The sequence below is a fragment of the Polistes dominula genome, unplaced genomic scaffold (genome assembly GCF_049000335.1).
Source record: "Polistes dominula isolate Pdom_NZ unplaced genomic scaffold, Pdom_raw_medaka contig_373, whole genome shotgun sequence".
Classification (NCBI taxonomy): Eukaryota; Metazoa; Arthropoda; class Insecta; order Hymenoptera; family Vespidae; genus Polistes; species Polistes dominula.
The window spans coordinates 5,008,314-5,022,983 of NW_028300899.1; the positions used below are offsets into that span (position 1 = coordinate 5,008,314).

Genomic DNA, 14,670 nt, shown 5'->3' on the forward strand with positions numbered 1-14,670 from the left:
TATATATAAATATAAGATAACATTTCGAGTATAGAATTAAAATAAAAAATTAAAAGGTTGTTAAAAATTGACAGGGTGGTGGGTTTAGTGTTAAAGGTTTCGCAAATTCGTTGTCGGCGAGCGGTTTACGAGAACAATCGGAGCTTGACGCGTTCGAAAACTACAAAAGCCGAACTAATTAAAAGGGAATCAGTCGTGGAACCGTTAACACCGACTGAAAATTCAGATCGAGTTGGACTCATCGCTAGGCCGCACGACGACTGGCCGGCCAATGACGCGTCTCCTGCACCACCATAGCGACGCAAATCAAATATTAATCGTGCAATTAGCGCCGATTGTACTTTAATCGGTGTTGCTTTTTTAACCCCCTTTCCATTACATGCCCACCCTACTGGTTCCCCTACCTCTACCCCTCCCCCTCCTATTACAAACTTCTCTTTATCCTTCTCCCTCTAACTATGCATGCTTTTCTTCGAACCTTGCAAGCTTGCAAAACGTTTGACATCGTTGCAACCAAACGCATCCGACAAAATATTCGACTCGATATGACATATATATACTATACATCTATATTTGTGTTTGTGTATAATTCGTAGAATGTACATGCGTGATAGAAGAACAGGATACGCCTCGTCACCTCCATTAATATCAAATTATAAGCAAATTGCATGAGCTAACGGAACAATGCATCAAAATATGAAAACTCTAACTCTCAAATAGTATGCAATTTTCCTTACAAGTCTTGTCTAATAATTTAAAAAAAGAAATAAAACAATAACAGCTTAATAACGAACACCAAATCGTTTGAAATTTTTCTTATATTTTACGGCAAAATTGAAATCATTTAAAATTGCTCCCCAGCTAATCTAATCTAATTACTAAAAAATGAACAATCTCCAAAAGTAATGATAAAAATATGAAGAAAATTAATGCATACAAATGAATAACGTGCAGGCAATGGTAAGCAGGGCCGTTACTATGGGGGCGGTGCCAGGTGCCGCCGGAGTTTCCGGTGAGGCTGGTTTGGCCGGTGTACCTAGACTTTTGGAAGATTTAGCAAGACTATCCGAGGACAAGGACACTGCTGACATCGTATTCCTTTTGGGTAGAGACGAGACGCCGGTTTATGCGCACAGAATCATACTACAAGCAAGGTTGGTTGGTCGTTTGTTTTTTCCATGCATACATAAAACTAATCCTTTATCGAATAAATAATAATAATAATAATAATAATAATAATAATAATAATAATAATAATAATAATAATAATAATAATAATAATAATAATAATAATAATAATAATAATAATAATAATAATAATAACAATAATAATGATAATATAAGAGCTTATATTTAACCAATTAGAACATTTTATTATTAGATTTAAAATGAGAAGAAATATTATAAGAGCTTTTATATTCCACTCACAAAGAACATTTTATTATTACATTTAGAAACATTTTTCAAACGATTCGGGTAGATAGGTAGTTAGATAGGTAGGGTTGGTGTACCAAACCCAAAGAGCGAATTTTCATTAAAAAAAGCTCAAGCTCTCCTTGGCGAGGAAATTCAATTTGCACCAACGGTGAAACCAAAACGCGAGATTTTACCGTTTCTGTAGTTTTACACTCGGACGAGGTAAAAAAAAAAACAAGAAATTAAAACGAGAAATAACAAAACTATAATAATAATAATAATAATAATAATAATAATAATAATAATAATAATAATAATAATAATAATAGAATAAAAAAAGGAAGAAGAAGAAAAATGCTATTTCAGCAAACGAAATTAAACCTTTTTCTCTACGCGTACACTATTTACGCGCAAAATTTACGAGTTTACGAGTTTTGTATTGGATGAAAGTACACGTATCCTTCCCCTTCTCTCTCTTTTTCCCTCTTCTGTAAGCTATATCCAAAAAAAGAATATAGAAAAAGAAAAAAAGGTGAAAAATGTGGAAGAGAAGAGAGAAAAAGTATAAAATGAGAGAGTTGAGTGATATGAGTGTGCCTTTCCTGACGTAATGAGATCGGTTCTTTCCTCGTTTTCTCGTCATCGATATGTTTTCTCACGTTTAATATATATATATATATATATATATATATATATATATATATATATATATATATATATATATATATACTAGATACTTGGCTACATCATATAACTGTAGAAACTCGTAGAAACAGAAATATCATGACCGTCCCTTAAGGAAAAGCTGATGTTAGTGGAAAAACGAATGAAAATCACGTTAAAATGAAGTAACGTGACGCGCCCGGGGAATGGATTTAATTGTTAATCGTAATTTTTATTAAAGCGACGAGTAAGTCTCGTCGATCGAGTCGCGAGATTTCCTTGGAGAATTCCTCTACGTAGCTGTGAAACAAAAGTGAAGGAAAAAAAATCAAGATAAACGATGAGATACACGACAGAATACGAAAGGCTGAGTGAAAGAGGAGATAAAGAGTGTGATGAAGATAGAAAAAAAAGGAGAAGAAAATGAGAGAGCTAAAAAGAGAGAGATAGAGGTATTAAAAGTGATAAAGATGATGATAAAAAAAAATTAGAGAGAAAGAGAGAGAGAGAATGAGGATAGATAGAAAATGGAGAGAATAAAATTGATAAAGATAGAATAAGACGAAGAATGAGGATGTTAGAAAGAGAAAGGATCAGTGAAATAGAGATAGAAATAGAAATAGAGTTTTAGATTGATATATATATAAGAACAAAGATCGAACAAAGTAAAGAAAAAATGAAATTTAAGTGAAATTTAAAGATAAAGTATGAAGATTCTTGAAATCTTTTGCCATCTCATAATTCACTCTTTGTTTAAAAATTGTAAATCATTGAAAATCGACAAATCTAAATCATTTTAAAATTGCATTAACGTATAATTAAATTAGCTTTGTAGGTTACTCGTAAGATAAAAAATTGTATTATCTCGATGCTATTGTCTTTTCATCGTTAATGCAAAGGCGCTATATCGCCGAGGAAAAACGTGTAGTGTGTCTGGAGTACATCCGTAAGTTATTGCCCATTTTTTCTCTTTTACTTTCTATCTTTATATTTCTCTCTTATGTTCTTTTCTCGTCCTTATGGAAAGCAGAAACCACGGTGCCTTGTTACTTAAAAGCGGCTAACTTACTTTGGGATAACTTCATTAGCAAGTTCCTTGCTACTGACAGAGTTGGTAGAATAGAAAGAAGAAGTAAAAAATAAAAAGAAAAAGATAAAAAGTAATATAAAACGGAGCAGAAAAGAAAAATCTGAGAGTGACGAGGTCTAGCCTAGAAAATGACTGGTGCTAATAACGAGGACAATAAAACCTAAGTTGATGATCATTTTTATGAACTATTGTAACGTCATTTGTGTCTAGAATGGTAATTTATTATAACTAAATTATTATCAGTTTAATCGAACACATTTATCAGTTTTATTATTCATATTTAAAATATTGCGAATTAATTACAAATAAATAGAATAAAATCAAACCTGTTGACTAATATCTTTAAACAAAATTTTAAACAACGTCTCATTGTGGTCCACTATCGTGGAAATAAATTGAAAAGTTATAAGAGATTTTAGTTTTTTATAAATTAAAATCTATAATAAAATGAAAATAAAAAACGAAAAAAAAGAACAGAATGAGAGAGAAAAGATAAAGAAAATGATTCAGGAGAAAAGTTTTGAACGTTAGACGTCGGCTCGAAGATGATTGGGGATGAATAGGAAAAAAAGCCGATTTTAGGTTCTTTCGAGGAAAAACTAATGAACGCACTAGTGATTATCGAAGGAGACTCGTACCAAACCAAAGTCATCGAACTTTCTTGATCGGTGTAAGCACGCGCGAATCTCGCTCGCCTGACTCGATGGATTTTAATTAAGGAGATCCGATTGTTACCGACGAAACGAATCGTCCGGCCGTTCTAATTAGTTGGACAATGAGAAAAACAGGGAAAGAGAATGAAAATGAGAAAAAAGAAAAAAGAAAAAAGAAAGAAAGAGAAAGATAGAGAAATGGCGGTACCTTTCCTTTTTCAGCGATCAGTTTCTCTCCTTCTCATCGTCTCGATGCACTCTCGAATCGAGGGAATTCTAATTATTGTAAGAAGGGATTGATATTTAGTCGAGAGAGAGAAGAAAAGGGATGGTTGTTGAAACGTCCAAGGGACTACCGAGCCGACCGGCCCGGCAGCCAGTTTTCCACAGAACAGAACGGCGCTAATTGTAAAGTCAATTACGATATTTCCGCGAACCCTTTTGATACCGGTATGGAAGGGACGAACAAGCTCTTTGTCATTCGTTCGTTCGTTCGTTCATTCGTTCGTTCGTTCATTCCTTCTTTCCTTGTCCTCCTCACCCTTGTTCCCTCCACTTATTCCTCCTTTCGCCCTCTTTTCGTCAGCCTTTCGGCCACCTAACGCCCTCCTTCTCTCGATCCCTTTTGTCAAAGCGATCCTCGGAAAATTAAGTTACGCATGCTCCTGACAGACGTCCGCGGAAGAAACGAATGGACAATACGCGACCGCACTCGAATTCTCATCGGCCCATTCTATTTCTCTCTTTCTCTTTTTTGTATCTACTGAAATCCAGCTAAAATCGTGTAATCTCTTCTCTTCTCTCTTATACTCATTCTTGTTATCTATCTATCTTTCTTCATCTTTCTCCTTATATCCCTCTAGAGTACCACTATCCTCGTTATATTTCTAAGGGCGAGAGAATATCACCTAGACAAGCCCTACAAAATACCATTGTGTCTTCTCTCTCCTAACGAAATATCATCATGTGTGGGGTGGGTCTGCTTTTCATATAACTTACAATTGTTTCTATCATTAAATCGGATTATAAATAATCGCGTTATTTCTCGTTATACGTGGAGCTGTTTGTTAAAACAGAGGAAAACGATTAAACTCTTATTTGAAGTATTATTTATTACGATTTTATTATCAAAATACTCGATAGATGTACTTAACGATAGTAAATGAGAATAATTGTTATGTCTGTTAAATATTTAATGATGTTACAACAATGTAAATTATTGTATCGATTTTCTCTTTACTTTCTGTTCGAATTGTTTTCCACTCAAAATATTATGAATAATCATCTTTAAAATTACGAACCACAAGTTTGCAACCCCTCCCATTAATCTATAACAACTACAAAAACTAAACTAAACTAAACTAAAAGTTAGAAATCTTTCTAGATTCTATACCAACGCGACAAAAAAAAAGAAAAGAAGAAAAAAAAACAAAAGAAAAAGGTGTGACTAGGTGACTACAATGACGAACGCGAAAAACTAGAGGTGGTGCCAGCAACAACCATCAACGATGACATTTCTTCTCTCTCTCTCTCTCTCTCTCTCTCGTAAAGAAGCAGAATTGTGAGAATGAGAGAACCTTCAAATAGAAAGAGAAAGAACTGGAAAAAGAGAGAGAAAAAAACAGAGACAGAAAGTGAGTGAGTGAGAGAGTGAGAGAGAAACCTCGTGCAACCGGAAACCAAAGCGGTTTTTGCACGTAGATCGACGGAGCCGCCATATAATCGCATGCTTGGTCGTTAGTAGCGGAGCCTGCGGCGACATTCAACCCTTGCCGACGTAAAACCAAGCACCAGCCACGACCCTCGTTTTCCCAGCCACGTCGTACCGCGCCTCGTGTGTTCCCTCCTTCCTTCCTACCCTCCCTCCCTCTCGTCTCTCTCTCTTTCTCTCTATCCTACTTGCTTCTACTAACCCTTTCCAAGTTGCGAAAATCACCCCCACCATACACCCTTACCCATTCCCTATCCCCCCATACCCTCATCCCCCACTCGCTTCTTCTAACACCTCTGACTTGCACCAGACTTTCTCTTTCTCTCTTTCTAACGTTAGTTTTTTTTTCTTTTTTTCTTTTGCTTTTCACCTTCTTCCCTGTTCTCTCACGGTGATTTTTGGTTTTCTTTGATAGCAATGCTGCGGCAACGTTCGCTCGTGATTAGAGAACCACCCACCCCCATTTGTTTTTTTTTCTTCTTCTTCTTCTTGTTTTTTCCTTTTTTTGTTGTTCTTTTTTTGCTTTCTTTCTTTTTATTGCTTTTTCTTTCTCTCTCTCTCTCTCTTTTATTTTTTTTTTTGACGTACGCCCGTCTTTTCCGTCAGCTTTGCGCAAAAAGCTCAGGGGCAAAAAAGGTACAGGAACAAGGAAGGTATGACGTGCGCGTTGTTTTAGATGCATTGTCTGATTTTTCCTCCTTCCTTTCCCATTTGTGCCACCCGCTAGCAGATCGTTAAATCTTACCCAAAATCATTAAGAAGGGTAGTGATGGTAGTGGTGGTGGTAGCAATGGTGGTGGCGGCTTACTCGAATGAGAAAATAAGGGGAAGTATTTATTGCTATAGTAAGAAAAAGGGAGGTTTTATTGGTTGCGACATAATATCAAATGACATGTGATAGATATAATCAAGTGTGAAGTAAATGAAACAATATCTAATACTAATTATTGTAATAAAAAGAAACAATTTATATTTATAAGCATTTATTTGTCATAAGAAAGATGAATTAATGAAAAATTATTTGATGCAATAATTGATTAGAGAAACACAATACTCATAATTTGATTATACAAAACAATGCTGAACTATTACACAATTGTGTTGAACAGTAAATCTAATCATGAAGAGGTGGTCCTCTTACAGATGTTCAACCTAGTTTAATCTAAACTCTCAACGGATGAGAGAGAAGGATTGTATTTGTATCTCATTTGTCACAAGAGATGATATCCTACGCAATAACATTTGTAGAACTACGTTCCAATTAAAGATCAGAGAAACGAGTTTCCCTTTGAGTCAAAAGTGAATTGACCTAGTAATTTGTTCGATGAAAATTCGTATGAAGAGAACATGATTATTATTCAATCGGATAGCCGCTAATTAGCCTATTATATAATCGCTTCTCTACTAATACTATTGATGATGTTTTCACTGAAGTGAATGAGTAGTAGTGGTAGCGGTTGGTTCTCTCTCATAGGAGTTTTAGGGAAAACACCTCGATGCTAAATTTAGAACACTCGGAAACGACACAGGAACGACAGAATGGAATTTCAAACCGGTTCGGACTAATTCGAGCGAATGCCGATCTTTCGATTACGCGAACCTTTGAATGTCTGTATATAGTATAACGATTCTGTTTTATATGTGCTAGTTTCTCATTTTTATGTGTATATACATATATATACGTAATGTATATATCACAGATATTGGAAAATGCTTGAGCTTTAGTTAAACCGGTTGAACAGCAACCTAATGAAGCGTTTCTATCAAAGTAAATAGGCCAAACGTTATAGTTACATATACATATACTATGTAATCTGTGGTAAAGCTTCCGAAAATAGTAAACGTATATAGAACGTTTCATTAAACATTCTATATCCTATGGAATATTCTAAGTATACTATATGTGTATACAGTATTGTTACACATTGTTATGTATAGAATATCGATTTATATATTAATAAAAAAAAGAAGCAAGACGATACAATACGTGTTAAAATTTTTGCAACGATTTTAAAGAGAAGAGAAGAAAATTCGTGGATGAAAATTTTGCAAACGATCGAAAGTACTCAAAGTGTATACCACCTATACACTCTCGTTTGTAGACGCTTAATAGTAAATTCATCTACAAGAGGAAACAAAGGTGAAAATAAAAAACAGAGTTTCTGGTATGGATAAAAAGAAATAGAAAAAGGGAAAAAGAAAATCAAGGAAAGAGAGTATGTATACAGGGAACATACATGAGATGCACACAAGGAGGAACGTTTGATATTTTATTTTGCTTCTCGTCAACGTCGATTCGACGAGGGTCGCACGCTTTTCCAGCAGAGAACATTTTCCACGATTTCTTCTCGACTACGACGTCGTCGTCGTCGTCATCGTCGTCGTCGTCAGGGCGACGCTCGGGTGTACGTCGGTATAATATCAAAGCCTCTTCCATTTGCGTTCGTCGGCTCTTTGACACATTTTCTTTTGATTCGATACGCGCGAGAGGCACGCTTTACGTGCTTCAAGAGGGAACCACCCTACCACCCCCTCACCTTACCCCTTTCCCCCCTGTTTTCTCTCTTTCTTTCTCTGCAACCCTCCTTCTTCTTCTTCTTCTTCTCATTCTTCCTACGTCACAGCTACCAACATCGTCAAAGTCACGAGACCATGGTCGTCGTAGTAGTGGACGTCGACTCCTGAAAGCTACGCTTAACGACTCGTCCGTTTTTGCTACCCCGATCTCCGACTTTTTCATTCCTTTCCTCTCCCAACCTTTCTTTCCCTTCTCCTCTTCCTCTTCCTTCTCCTCATTTTAACCCTCGCCCTCCCCACTTTTCCCTCTACTTCTTCTACTCCACCTACATCACCACTTTGGTGAATGTCTCTAATTGAAAAACGGCCCGTTTTTCCTCTACTACCAACATACATCCTTTCTTTCTTTCTTTCTTTATTTGTCTTTCTTTCATCCTTTCTTCCTTTTTTTTTCTTTCTTTCGTTACACGACATTCCACGGTGTAAATTCAATTTCGATTTGATGCACATACTCTCTTTTTATCTTTCTTTCTTTCTTTATTTTCTTCTTTTTTGTTTTTTATCTTTCATTCTGTCTATGTTTAACTCTCGGTACACGGTGTCCTCGGGAAAGGGCCTGGTCGACTGGTTTCAGGGTGCGTCGTTGTGCTCCATTTAACACACGGGTACTATGACTCCTTCCGTACGAGAGAATATTTCTCGTGCCGTTGACTTTACTACCAAGCAAATATTTACCACTCGTTTAATAATAATTTCACAAATTTTATTTCTTTTAATATTTGTAGTGTATAACCAAACATACTTTAAAAAAAAAATAATATATATATATATATATATATATATATATATATATATATATTTCTATAGAAAAATCAATCAAATCTATTCCTTCTTCTTTGAACGAAAAGAAAAAAGTTTCCACTCAAAAAAGTTGTTTGCTCGCATTCCAGACGATCAAAGTCTTCAATTTATGATACACAAAAATGATTAAAGAAAAATATTTCTGTTGAAAAATCAATAGATGCGATACTTTAAAAAATCCCATTCCTTTTTTTTTCCTTAAAACGAAACGCAAAGTTACAAAGCAAAATGAGATGCATGTATCACACCCTAGAAAACGATCAAAGTCAGTCGTGATACCGAAGATTGTAATAGATTAGAAAAATATTTTTTTCTGTTGAAAAGTCAATACCAATATCTCTTTGAGAATTTTTTCTTTTTTTTTTTTTCAATATGAAACTCAAAGTTTCAATGCAAGAAAAAAAGTTGCATGTTCACACCCTAGACGATTAGAATCAACGTGATCGTGAAGTTCCTTTACTCTCGTCAGCATCCTCTCGTTTTTCCTCGATAGTAGACGAAAGGGGGTAAAGAAAAGACGGAGACTAAGAGAAAGTGAGAGAGAGTAGTAGTAGTAGTAACAAGTAAGAAGAAAGATAAAGATAGATAGACAGATAGATAGAGAAAGAGAAGAGAAGAGTGAGAGAGCAAGAGAGATGAGACTTTTCGAAGGTTGCCATTAATTTCTAGGGGAACGGAAACTAAAGCCAGTGCGCCGTATGTTAGTTACGTATTCTCCCGCGGCAACGGAGCTTCCTGACGAAGTCAATTAAGCTCTTTTGTGACGAGGAGAAGCAGCAGCAGCAGAAGTGCTGGAGACTCCGACGGCCCGGAGTGGATGGCGTTCGTTACAAGAACTACCCCTCGAACAGCCACATTTATGCTCCCACGAAACTCGAAATATCGGCATTCACCCCTCTTTCTCTCCCCCTCTCTCATTTCAGTTGACTCTTTCTACTATCTTCATCTTCTTCTTTTTATTTTCATCCTTCTTTGCCAACTGTAATATCACTATCTTATTATTCTATGATCAATCCAATGAACTTTTGTGGTGCACAGGTGCAAGAATTTCGCAGCCGCTAAAAGGATTGGCACGCCTGGAAACCCGACACCCGTTAGAATGCCACACGCTCATCCGGAAACCTTCAGGCAGTTCATTCATTACATCTATACCGGCAAAGTAAGAAGAACCTTCATTTTCATTGATGAATAATATCTTTATTATGAAAGTAGAATGTACATTCTATATAATTTTATTACATTGTATTCAATTTTGATTTTTATTCTTTTACGAATGAATTAAGTAATCATACAAAACGTTTATTTCGTTGACAAAATAATCATTATTATTAAATCATTAAATAGGTATATGTACATACCATTCCTTATTTCTGTATCTTTGTAATTACATTCAGTTTTGATATATTTTTAACGAAAGATTAAAACATGATAGAAAATGTTGATTTTACTGAATAATAATAATAATAATAATTATTATTATTATTATTATTATTATTATTACTAAACCAACGAATAGGAAACTAAAATGTATATGTTATGGTTTAAATGAATAATATGGGAAATTGTGAAAGTGGAATAGTGTAATAAATTTCAGCGTTAGGATTATACCTCTTTTGAAATTAGTATTTGTAATAAATATAATTTATTACTATGTCCGATATCGTTTATCATTATTCATAATATCTATATTAATCATCTAGTTTACAACATATAAATATATATATGTATGAATGATTAAATTGCAGTATTCTAATTTTAGATTGTGCCTCAAAACGTCGATTTAAACGACTAATAATAATTATTATTATTAAGCCAACGAAATAAACCAACGAATATGTTATGAGTTTTGAGATTAATATGAGTATTACGAAAATCTGGTATTGCTATAAATTCCAATATTAGGATTATGTCTTTGTAAATAGTTTTATACAATAGATTTATTATATTGTTCTTTTATAAATCATTTAAGTCATAACATATAATTTATATGTAATGATAAAAATATCTTACGGTTAGTTTTCATTAATTTGTTTAATTTTCTATGAAATAATTAGATCATGCTACAAGATAGTGGAATATTCGAGATGTTAGGTCTTGCTCAAGAACTCGGTGTCGAGGAACTTTGGAGGAGTTGCGAGGAACACGTATCGGCCACACTAAGTCCTGGAAATGCATGTGCCCTTTTGACCGCAGCTTTGGATGCCCAGGAACGAGTACCAGGTAAGTTGATCGATCTTTTCAATTTGCAGAATTTTATTTGATTTTTCTCGTCAAATTTAAACTACTACTTTTTAATTTAGTAAATACTGTCAATCTTTCTATAACACGATTAAATTCATGTGTGTTCTATCAAAACAATTTGAAATGAAACCTAAATATATGATACTACAGATCAATAGAATTAAATTTGTGTTGTTGAAATTGTTAGAGTTGTATTGTAAAGAAATCGTGTTATAAATTGTCGCCATTTTTGCTATATGTTTTTAGAGTATCGTGTTATTAAAGGGTTGATTGTGTATAAATTATACTAAATTCTTTCTTTTTCTTTTATGAAAGTATTAAGTAGAAACTTCGTAGAAAATAAAGAGAACAGAAAAGAAATACGTTTCCGGTATAAATACACGCGCGTGACGTCGTAAACACTTGTGTGACACTTCTCAACTATCATCGATCTTCATTATTTTAATTTTGATACACGCTCTCCCTAATTTTTTTATACGTCTTTTCCTACGCTTTCCCTTTTAATCGATTCTCGCGATTCCACCTTCTACGATAAAAGGGGAGATTTTATCCAGTATCATTAGTTATACACTTTTTATTTATTACCCTGATGTCAGTGTCAGCCATTTGGTATATGTCCAAAGTCGATTAATAATATAACGATCATTTTAATTTTAAATTGTTCATCATTACAATGGATTATATATCTTTAAATAATTTAAATAATTGAGATAACTATAGTTATTCATTCATTATTTTATTTATTATTTAATATTTGAATAAATCTAACTTATATAAATATATATTTATTATTATTTATCCTCTTGTTGCATTATTTTATCGGTAATATAGAAAATGTTCTTACCAACACGCGGCAGCACTATTCAAATCTAATTTAATACTAAAATTATTATTATTTTATTTATAACAAAAATTTTAAATATAAATTAAATTGTTCTTTTTTTATAATTGCAAATAAATAATCGAAAATTTTGATAAAAATTTTCATTCTAAAATAGGGAATTTTTGTACTCATTGGTTGGTACTGCTACGAAGTTTCTTTGGTTGGTAAGCCCTAAAACGCCACAATTAGCGGCGTTTCACGTTTTCACGAAGAAAACAAGTACGTTTAAAGTATTTTGCATCGTAATTTTTTGAAAAACAAGGTTAAGAATGTCGTACAAAGGACCACAAAAGGTTCAAAAGGTTATGGTACAACCCATAAACCTTATATTTCGATATTTGCAAAATCGGTCACGGGTACAAGTTTGGCTTTTCGAAAACATTCATCTGAGGATCGAGGGTCACATTGTCGGCTTTGATGAATACATGAATTTAGTTTTGGATGATGCCGAGGAATATCATTTGAAGACGAAAAACAGAAAACCACTTGGACGTATAATGTTAAAAGGAGATAATATAACGTTAATTCAAAATACTAATCCTACTGCTAATTGAATTGAAGAAGTTAACCTCAAAAAAAAAGGGCATTTGTATGTCATACATTTAAGCACAAGATCTACTGCAAGTGTCCTTCACTGATCAACATCAAGAAGATAAAATATGTGCATTATAAATGATTATGATATTATAGTGCGACTCAGGGACATACTTAGGAGAAAAATATTGAAATCTTAAAAAAGGGAGAACTTAATGTCTATCTTGCTCTATGATTGACGCTACAACAATTCATTCATCGACTCATCTTTACTTTTTTTAATTAAACTGTTTAATGTTCTTCCTAATGTGGTATGCATTTTAACATACTGCACGTACTAAAATTATAAACTAAAAATATGTACTATGAATGTCTACTGTGAATGTTATTATAAATCTATGGAATTTCTAAAATTCTTTTTTTAATTGGATTAAATTGCGTTTATTTGAACAAATATAAAATATTGTAAATTTCATTTAAACAAGGATTATTAAAAAAAATGTTTTGATCTTAACATAACCTATGGCTTATCTTCTTCTTTTGTTGTAACTTTTTATATTATTTTATCTTTATACATACCTTTTCTTTGAATAATGTAATCCAGTATGTTAAACTGTGTTACATAAATATCAATAAAATATTATAACATAATGTACACTTAAAAGATCTTGATTTATTTTTAATTCACCGCATTACATTTAATTATAAAATAAAATAATATAGTTTAATAGTACAAAAAGAAATATTATCTTCCCTGTAGTTGAAATTTATTTTCTAGGTGGGAAAGGTGCTTGTTCATCCTTTATCGAGAGATGTTTTGCATTTATCGGAGAAAATGCAGTGGATACGGTAAAAACAACAGCATTTTGTAATCTTCCAAAAGATGCCCTTGTCAAATTGATATCTTCTGACTATCTTGGCTTAGAAGAGGAAGATGTATGGAGAGCAGTATTGAACTGGGCCAAGTATCAGGTTCTTATATTTATAAAATTATTATTCCGTTTCCGAGCAAATTGTATCCCTTGAATTCGAGAACAAATTATACGTTCTGATAGTACGTATGGCGTGCAAGGTCTTAGACCTTATATCGCATACATTATCGGGTCCTTGGCTCCTTAGGTTCTTGGATCGGAATTTAGAATTACGAGTTAAGGAACGCTTAACCGTACGGACCACGCTCCTAGGCAGGGGTGACGCAGCCTACACAACATTGGACCGAAGAGGAACGAGTGAGGGTCTGCCAACATTTGTCCGGAGTAATAAATCATGTTCGTCTACTACTCATCGATAGCCAGGTCTTTGCGGAAGAAGTTGAACCAACTGGAGCTGTACCAATTGAATTATCTTTGGAAAGGTATAAATGTTTTAATTCTAATTACTGAAATAACTTGAAATATTTATCATTATTATAAATCTTTATTTTGCTTTAGATACAGATATGCAGCACTACCAAGCAAGTATGCAGAAATTTGTTCGGATAAGAGATTACAACCGAGAGTAAGTCCTTTTCTATTTCCTGGATCACAAATTCTATCAAGAGACAAGATAGGATATCAACGATTATTGAATCAGTGGTATGGTTCACCTAAACAAAGTTGGCGTTTGATTTATAGGTAAGTAAATGAAATCTTTCTAAAGATATTAAAAGAATTTAACTAAATTTAATTATATTATTTTCAGAGCTTCTGGTCATGGCTATTCTGCAACCTCTTTTCATCGTCATTGTGATGGTATTTCTCCAACATATGTAATAGCATTAGTAAGTTTAGTATTTTACATATTTCTATGTTCTACAAAGTATATTATAATAAACATTTATTTAATTATAGGGAACACGTGGAGAAATATGCGGTGGATTTAGTGACGCACCATGGGGTAAAACTAACGCTAAAGGACACTATATTTCATCGGAAAAAGCTTTTCTATTTACATTAACTAATAATCAGGATATACCTCCAACCAAATATGAAATTGTTAAAAAGCCCTTTGCTATCTATTATCATCCTGAGTGAGATATAATTATTTTGATATATTCTTAACTTTAAATTCATTTTATATTTTTAATTGAATCAGATATTTAATGTACATCTTTGTTTTTTAT

The 14,670-nt window shown here is 33.5% G+C and overlaps 2 protein-coding genes across 4 annotated transcripts in view; both read left to right on the plus strand.

Moving 5' to 3' along the window:
- Nucleotides 1-14,670, plus strand: part of LOC107065228 (uncharacterized) — a 19,605-nt gene continuing 4,935 nt past the window's right edge. The window contains exons 1-8 of one of the 3 annotated variants that reach the window (XM_089179368.1): nt 1-1,154; nt 9,950-10,070; nt 10,996-11,131; nt 13,348-13,541; nt 13,754-13,923; nt 14,000-14,182; nt 14,250-14,328; nt 14,399-14,577. In XM_089179368.1, the coding sequence (XP_089035494.1) occupies nt 940-1,154; nt 9,950-10,070; nt 10,996-11,131; nt 13,348-13,541; nt 13,754-13,923; nt 14,000-14,182; nt 14,250-14,328; nt 14,399-14,577 (1,277 nt within the window). In that variant the 5' untranslated portion in view covers nt 1-939. Of the gene's footprint in view, nt 1,155-9,529; nt 9,734-9,949; nt 10,071-10,965; nt 11,132-13,347; nt 13,542-13,753; nt 13,924-13,999; nt 14,183-14,249; nt 14,329-14,398; nt 14,578-14,670 lie in introns of those variants that run through there. The other 2 variants (XM_015318720.2, XM_089179369.1) reach the window with 2 other exon arrangements.
- Nucleotides 12,201-13,233, plus strand: LOC107065235 (Small ribonucleoprotein particle protein SmE). Its single transcript, XM_015318738.2, has one exon. The coding sequence runs from the start codon at nt 12,305-12,307 to the stop codon at nt 12,587-12,589; it is 285 nt and encodes a 94-aa protein (XP_015174224.1). The 5' UTR covers nt 12,201-12,304; the 3' UTR covers nt 12,590-13,233.